The following is an 8,849-nucleotide window of genomic DNA, read 5'->3' as shown; positions in this document are numbered from 1 at the left end:
TCTCTCCCTCTCTCTCTGCCCCTCCTTTGCTCGTGCGTGCACGCACTCTCTGTCTCTCTCTCTCTCTCTCTCTCTCAAAATAAATAAATAAATAAATAAATAATTTTTAAAAAGGCTACAGTATCAGGAAAATATGCTACTGGCATAAGAATAGACATACAGACCAGTGAAACAGAATTGAGAGTCCAAAAATAAACTCGTATTCACATTTATAGTCAATAGATTTTCAACAAGGGTGCCAAGACAATTTAATGGGGAAAGAAGTCTTTTCAGCAACTTGATATTCATATACGAAAGAACACTTCCTCAAACATACATATGTAAAAGTTAACTCAAATGTATCCTAGACCTAAATGTTAGAGCTCAAACTACAAAACTCTTAGAAAGCTCTCTTTTCCTGTCCGGCTGCTTGAAGCTCAGCTGCCATCATGAATGACACAGTAACTCTCTAGACCAGGAAGTTCATAACCAACTGACTACTTCAGTGGAAACAAGTGGTCATTGATGTTCTTCACCCTGGAAAGGCAGCAGCACCTAAGACATATTTGGGGGAAAAACTAGCCAAGATGTACAAGACCACACCAGATGCCATCTTTGTATTTGGATTCACAACCCATTTTGGGGGTGGCAAGACAACTGGCTTTGGCATGATTTATGATTCCTTGGATGATGCAAAGAAAAATGAACCCAAACATAGACTTGCAAGACATGGCCTGTGTGAGAAGAAACAGACCTCAAGAAAACAGCAAAAGGAACACAAGAACAGAATGAAGAAAGTCAGGGGGACTGCAGAAGACAGGGTTGATGCCGGGAACAAGTGAGCCGGAGACTGGACAACAGAAGGAATAAAGATTCTGCAGTGGCTCTGCAGTGACTGTGCCAATTTTTCAGGAGAGAGTTAATAAACTAAGAACTTTTATGTGAAAAAAAAAAAGTCTTAGGAAAAAATATAGATGTAAACACGCATGACCTTGATCAGAACAAGCATTCTTAGATACGACACCAAAAGCACAAGCAATGAAAGAAAAAAAAAAGATAAAACAAACTTCGTAAAAATTAGTTTTGTGCTTCAAAGGACACCACCAAGAAAGTAAAAAGACAACTTACAGAAGAGAAGAACATTTTTGCAAATCATATATGATAAAGGACTCGAATCTAGAATATATAGGGAACACTTACAATTCAATAATAAAAAGGCAACCTAATTTTAAAATAGGCAAAGGATCTGAATAGACAGTTCCCCAAAGAAGATTACACATGGCCAATAAACGGTTGAAAAGAGGCCTTAACATCATTAGCCATCAGGGAACTGCACATATAAATCATGAGCTGCTATTTCACATTCATTAGGATGACTAGAATTTTTAAAAAGACAGAAAATAACAACTGTTGGTGGGAGTGCCAATGGTACAGCTACTTTGGAAAAGTCTGGAAGTTCCTAAAAAAAATAAACGTGGGGCACCTGGGTGGCTCAGTCAGTTGAGTGTCTGACTTCAGCTCAAGTCATGATCTTGAGGTCCGTGAGTTCGAGCCCCATGGCGGGCTCTGTTCTGAGCCCTCAGAGCCTGGAGCCTGCTTTGGATTCCGTGTCTCCCTCTGTCTCTGCCCCTCCCTTGCTCTCTCCCTCAAAAATAAACAAATATGTTTAAAAATATAAACATACAGTTACCATATGACCCAGCAATTTCACTAATATGCCCAAGAGAAATGAAAACGTCCACACAAAAACTTATATACAAATGTTTGTAGGTATGTTATTCATAATAACCAAAAAAAGTGGAAATAACCCAAATGTCTATAACTAATCCATCAAATATGCTATATCTATATAATAGAATATTATTTGGCCATACAAAGAACTGAAGTACTGACCCACGCTACAACATAGATGAACCTTGAATATATTATGGTAAGAGAAAGAAACCAGTCACAAAGACTACACGTTATATGATTCCATTCATATGAAATGTCCAGAATAGACAAATCCATAGAGACAGAAAATAAATTAACGGTGGCCTTAGGCTGGCCTTTTGGGGAGCAATAGGAAGTGATTGCTAATGGACACAGGGTTTCTTTTTGGGGCAATGAGAATGTTTAAGAAATTTTTTTAATGTTTATTTATTTTTGAGAGACAGAGAGCGTGAGTAGGGGAGGGGCAGAGAGAGGGAGACACAGAATCCAAAGCAGGCTCCCGGCTCGGCTCGGGAGCTGTCAGCACAGAGCCCCATGCGGGGCTCTAACTCATGAAGGACGCCATCATGACCTGAGCCGAAGTTGGACACTTAAACGACTAAGCCACCCAGGTGTCCCAAGAATGTTTTAAAATTGAGAGTTACCTGTTTTATGATGTGTGAGTTTTGATAGTTTGTGGGTTTGGACAGTTTGGTCCATTTCATGTAGTTTGCCACATTCATTTGCATAGAGATGTTATTGTTTTAATGTCTATGAGATCTGTAGTTGCCTTTCCTTTTCCATTCCTGATTTGGTAATTTCTGTCTTCTTTCCTTTTCTGTTTATTAGTCTGACTAGAGAAAACCAATTTTACCGGTCTTTCAAAGAACCACTTTTTGGTTTCATCGATTTTCTGTTTTTTTTTTTTGTTTCCAATTTTATTAATAACCATTCTTCATTATTTTCTTCCTCCTACTTGCTTTGGGTTTATTTTGCCCCCTCCTCCCATCAGTTTCTTGTAGGGAAGCACAGGTGTTTGCTTCGAGACATTCCTTGTTTTGTAATATAAACACTTAATGCAGGAAACTCATCTCCCACTTTAGCTACATCCCACAAATTTTGATATGTTATATATTAATTTTCTTTCAGTTTAATATATTTTCTAATTTCCTTTGAGATTTCTTTCGGAAAAAACGTCATTTCTTTCCTAGTGTTTGGAGAATTTTCAGTTATCCTCCTGTTATTGACTTATAGTTTAATTCCATTGTAGTCAGAAAGCATATTTTCTATGATTTGAATTCTTTTAAATTTGTTAAAGTTTGATTTATGACTCACAGTATGGTCTGTCTCGTTAAACGTTCCATGTGCACTTGAAAAGAATGTGTAGTCTGCTGTTGTGTGGAGTGTTCTATAAATATCAATTAATTCAAGGTAGTTGGTGGTGTTGTTCTGTTCTATCTTTGCTAATTTTCTGTCTTTTATTTCTATATATGACATACAGAAGACAGTTGCAGTTTCCAAGTATAATGGTGGATACATCTACTCCTTTTCTGCTCTGACAATTTTTGCTTCTTATATTTTGAAACGCTATTTTTGGGTATCATACATTTAGAATTGTTATGTCTTCTTGGTGAATTGGTTCTTCTATCACTAAGTAATGTCTGTCTTTAACTTGTAATTTTCTTTGCTCTGAAGTTTACTTTGATATTCATATGGTTGCCCCTTGCTTTGTTTTGTTTGGGACTTCCATGTTATAGTTGTTTTTTTTTTAATACTTTTTCTTTTATCCTACCTATGTCATAATATTTAAAGAGTTTCTTTACACAGGCTGTACTTGGATCACTTTTTATTTTTTTTATTTTTCAACGTTTTTTATTTATTTTTGGGACAGAGAGAGACAGAGCATGAACGGGGGAGGGGCAGAGAGAGAGGGAGACACAGAATCGGAAACAGGCTCCAGGCTCTGAGCCATCAGCCCAGAGCCCGACGCGGGGCTCGAACTCACGGACCGCGAGATCGTGACCTGGCTGAAGTCAGACGCCTAACCGACTGCGCCACCCAGACGCCCCGGATCACTTTTTAAAAACTCCATGCTGTCAATCTTTTTTATTCGTGTGTTTACTTCATTTACATTTAATGTAATTACCAATATATTTGGATCTAGACCTCCTATTTTATTATTTTTTTCTACTTATTCCCTCTATTTTTCATTTTTGTTTCTCCTTTCCTATCTTTGGGTTAAACTTTTTGTGTGTGTTTTTAGTATTCCATTTTAAGTTATCTAATATATATTTGACATTTTTTTAAAATGTTTATTTATTTTTGAGAGAGAGAGAGACAGAGTGTGAGCATGGGAAGGGCAGAGAGAGAGGGAGACACAGAATCTGAAGCAGGCTCCAGGCTCTGAGCTGTCAGCACAGAGCCCCCACAGGGCGTGAACTCACCAACCATGAGATCATGACCTGAGCCAATGTCAGTTGCTTAATGGACCGAGCCACTCAGGTGCCCTTAGTTTTGACATTATCTTAAGTGTTGGGGAAGACGGTCCTGCTTGAGCATCTGTTCTCCTACATCTCCTACTGTGTGTGCCCAAACTGTAAACCCTGACTACTTTTTTACCTGGCCACTTCTCAGCACTTGGCATGGGTGCCCAAAGCACCAACAGCTGCAGGTTGGAATGTGGTGGCCAGTGAGGGGGAGAAGCCCCAGGGCACAGGCACCAGAAACTGGGAGGAAGAAGTGCCCATGCTCAGGTATAGACCCTAAAGGAAGGGAGAAAAGAAGCTGACTTGTTTCCTTTGCTTTGCTTCCACTGTCTTCCTGGGCTAGCCTCCACCACTCCCTGTGCTTCCTGAGCTCCTAGCCAGAGGATAGCCTGGTCTCCTGGTATTAAGGACTTTGCAGTCCCTGACTCGTATGCATGTTAGACTCCTTGATCCATGTTCTCATGCAAAGACTCCTAAATTCATTTGATGGAGTTTTGGTGAAGGAAAGGTAGGGAAGGAAAGCCTAAGTGGCCTTGTGGGTGGGGCCCTGTGGGCCATTGGCTGTACCCTTGTGGCTCCCCCTGCTGAAGGATAGTAAGAATCCATGTGTTCTGTGCCTGCACTTTCCCTCCCCTAAGTGCCAGAAGGGATTCTCCCATCCGGAACTGCAGCATGTACAAACATACGAGTGGTCATGTAGACTGCAACTTTCCCCTTTCCTCTTTCCTCCCTAAACCATCCCTGGTGCTCCAGCAGAAAAATACAGAATTCCAGCAATAGAAAGAGAAATCTGTGTTCATCAGGTTTAATGGCTGCCCGATTACCCAAGGGCATTTCCTAGTGTAACAGTGCCACCTGGTGGACAAGCCCCCCAGTATACTGTTTGCTTGTTTTATTTGAGGAGGTTAGGAGCAAGCTCTTGTTGAAACCGCATGCTTGACCCCTGGGTGCCTTGTAACACTTTGACCTGACATCCCCATTTTGGGGTTGGTCAGCTCAGACTCAATGACTAGCAAGGTGAGAAGAGCCCAACAGACCTCTCTGTTCCATAGGAACAGCAACTCAAAAGCCAGTGGGCCTGGCCTTACCGAATGTCTAGTATACATAAGGAAGTGACAGCAACGCGTCTTTTGGGAAACAGGGCCCCCACCACAGACCCTAAAGCAAGCTGCTGACTTAATGGGGTCCTCGATTCATGAAGATTCCCCTAAATTCCTGGGCCTGTTCTCTGGCAGTTTAGCTAAATTGATGGCATCTATATACCAATGCACCACCTCCATAGAACAGAAAGTGACCAGGGTCTATCACTCGGAGCAGAACTCATGACAGTCCTTATCTCACTGGTCGAGACTCCCCTTGATGAACCTTGTCACTTGTTTACTGACTGAGCTGTCGCCGACGGGCTGGCCATCTGGTCTGCTGCGGGAAGACTCTGGGTTGGCAGATTACAGGAACCCTCTGTGGGGCAGCAAACTGTGGGAACAAATCGCTGCTGCTGGTGGGACAGTTGTGTCACTGATGCAGATGCTCTCAGTAAGGATTCTCTGGTGAAACCAGCTGGCGTCACATTGCTGATCAGGCCTTCACGGCCCACACCACCGCCTTCACTGGTCCACATGCAGGTTTCGGGCCAGAGCTGGGCTTCAGGGCCCCGTTCATGCTGTTCCCTCCACCTGGAAGGTTCTCTCTTCTGCTCTTCACCTTGCCAACTCATTCTCATTCTTCGGGTCTCAGCTTAAATCTCACTTCCCGCAGGAAGCCTGTCTGACTGCTCCCTACCTGCTGAGCTTGGATGGTGGCCTCCACAGAATTTGGTATTTTCTTCTCTTGGTCCTTCGATGTATTTGTTAACTTAATCGTTTGCAGTTGTTTAATCCATACCAGTTTCCCCTTTTAGACAATGAGAATATGAGGGCAGCATCCACATACGTCTGCTCATTGCTAAGGTCAGCCAGTGAGTCAGCAGACTTGCAGGGAGAATGTGCTCTGTGCCCACCATGGCGTTGGGCTCCAACATTCCTAAGGATGAGGTGTGGCCCTTGCCTGCTGTTCTTTGCTCGTTGTCTCCACAAGTGCTGGGGCCCAGTGGTAACTGGCTGCCGGCCAGGAGGTGGGTCTACCTGTCAGAGGGTGTGTGCAAAGTGGAGGAGACAAGGGGCAAGTGGCAGAAAGGAGGTCACAACCAGGCTGGAACCAGGGCCTGACGGTCAGAGCTGGACTCAAAAGTGGAAGTAGACATTGCCCACATCCTTTGGAGACCCTAAGGATCAGGGAGTCCCAACATGGGACCTGCTGGTGTTTGCCACCCTCATGCAGGCTGTAGTGAGCCAGGCTGCCCGGTGCTCTCCTAGCAAGCTCCAGAGGACCATCAGGGCTGGCGGGAGGAAGAGGCCCAGAGCTAAGGCTCTATGTCATTCTTTCCAACACTGTGGCCTCCTACGCCAGAGGGAGCCTTGAGACTCACTCTGGGGCCACTGACTTGGGGAAGTGACGGGGCCAGCCTGTCTGCTTGGAAATCCCCTGTGCTCCTCAGGGAGCACCTCGAAGAAGAGGGACCTGGATGGGGAGGCTGCTTTGGCCAGCTCCTTCATCATCCTCGATTTTCTGCTCTCCAAACAGCCTCCTGCCTCTCAACCTCCCTGGAGGCTCAGAGTCCTTGTTTTCCGAGGAGGAGGCTGGCCGGGACAAGCTTGCCCATTGCGTCCATCAGTATTTCCCGCAGAGGGCTCTGCTCACAGGCTCTGCCACTTTTCTCTTACATCCCTGGCAGAGTCACCTCCGGTGAGAACACAGGGAAACGAGAGAGAATTGTCTAAATTTGTCTAAATTTGTCTAACCCAGAGCTTCACACAACTGTGTGATCAGTATCCATTTCCCACAGAACACCTTTTAAGATTGCAGACAACCCCGACTGGGAAACTCCTGGATAAACGGTTTCCATTTTAGCCTAGCATGTAGTAGGCGCTCAGTGTATGCTTCCTAAACAAATGAATGCTTGAAGGGGTTGTGCCTCCTTGCCTTCACTTTCTTGGCTTCTCCAGGGGCACCGTCTTTTCTGCCCATCCTCCTCTGTGCTCCAGATCTGACTCCTCTGGCCCTAAGTGCATGCTCCCAGGGGGCCTGTGCACAGGCTGCACGGGGCCTGATCCATCCAGACCTCCCCAGGAGCCTGGATCAGCTACTCATTTTTAAGCCCAGATGAAACCTCCTCCCCTAGGGAGGTGGGGAGTCCAACTTTCATTAAAGCAGAGAACAGTGGGGCGCTGGGGTAGCTCAGTCGGTTAAGGTTAAGTGTCCAACTTCGGCTCAGGTCATGATCTGGAGATTCGTGAGTCAGAGCCCCATGTTGGGCTCTGTGCTCATAGTGTGGAGCCTGGAACCCACTTCAAGTACTGTGTCTCCCTCTCTCTCTCTGCCCCTCTCCTGCTCACACTCTGTCTCTCTTTGTCTCTCTCTGTCTCTGTCTCTCTCAAAAATAAACAAACATTAAAAAAAAAGAGCATAGAAAATGCCATCAGGATTGATTAAACACATTTCTCTTTTTTTTAATGTTTATTTCTTTATTTTGAGAGTGAGAGAAGGAGAGAGAGAGAACACATGCACACTCTCGAGCTGGGGAGGGGCAGAGAGAGAGAGAGGGAGAGAGAGACTCCCAAGCAGACTCCGAGGTGGGGCTTGATCTCACAAACGGTGAGATCATGACCTGAGCCAAAATCAAGAGTCCGATTCTTAACCAACTGAGCCACCTGGGTGCCCCTAAACACAATTCTTGAGGAACAACTTCGTGGTTGCTTTTTGGACATGCTTTCTGCTCTGAGAAGTTCTCGCTGCTCTTGGGGGTACATTGTTTGATCCTGGAATGACCTGTCCCATCTGCTTGCCCTCCTCTGGCTCACAGATGACCATTTCTGCACACGGACCGTACCCGGGCCCTCATACCCCAGCACCTGCCCACCTCAGTCAGTGCCGAGGGGCGTCAGGTCAGACTGAGAAAAGGCGAACACAATATCACACCGTGGGCTGGAACTTGGGGGCAGAGGTCACAGGTGGCTGCGGCTCCTGTGGGCTGCACAGCTCCTCCCCCGGCAGCACAGGTGCCTCGCTTGCCGCTGCTAAAAATAGGTGCAAACCCGTAAAACCGTCACTTCTTGACATTTTAGAAGCCATTCTAGTCATTTCAGTAGATATTAGCTCTAAAGAATTGACTAGAATCCAATGTCTGGCAATATCTGTCCGTAATGAAAGCTGGTATTCCCTGGCAAATTCATTCCTTTTAGAGGCAAATTATTTCAGACTCCCATCACGTAAATCGTGTATTCCCAGTGGGTTCAGAAACATTCATAGGTGGGTTACTATGAGCCAAAATAATCCAAGCACAGAAATCCAAGGTTTTTGTCAAAGTAACAAGCAACATGCAGTACTCCGGTGGGGGGGGGGAGGGGTTGGTGACGGCAGGGGCTGCCTGGACCTCTTCCAGTCCTCGGGAAGAGTGATGGGGCTGGGGTGTCCAGGGTTAACTAGGAGCCCTGGGCCTCCCTGAGATATCCCCAGCAGTCCAGGCTGTGGTGTGACCAAATTCTTTTGGGTCCTTTCAGCTGGGGGTTCTCAAATGTAGGGGGAAACATATGTTTTAATGGAAATTATGAATTGTTTAGATCACACCCTTGGGGTTATCTGATTCTGGCCTTTTAT

At 45.1% G+C, this 8,849-nt stretch overlaps 1 protein-coding gene across 1 annotated transcript; it reads left to right on the top strand.

Annotated features, from left to right (window-relative positions):
- Positions 1-326: 326 nt before the first annotated feature.
- Positions 327-821, top strand: LOC122470047 (40S ribosomal protein S24-like). The gene is given in 1 exon segment (XM_043557190.1): positions 327-821. A coding segment is annotated over 1 exon segment (393 nt). The 5' UTR covers positions 327-428.
- The last annotated feature ends 8,028 nt before the right edge of the window (positions 822-8,849 follow it).

Source organism: Prionailurus bengalensis, chromosome D3 (genome assembly GCF_016509475.1).
Source record: "Prionailurus bengalensis isolate Pbe53 chromosome D3, Fcat_Pben_1.1_paternal_pri, whole genome shotgun sequence".
Lineage (NCBI taxonomy): Eukaryota > Metazoa > Chordata > Mammalia > Carnivora > Felidae > Prionailurus > Prionailurus bengalensis.
This window is presented reverse-complemented; position numbering and strand designations above follow the sequence as displayed.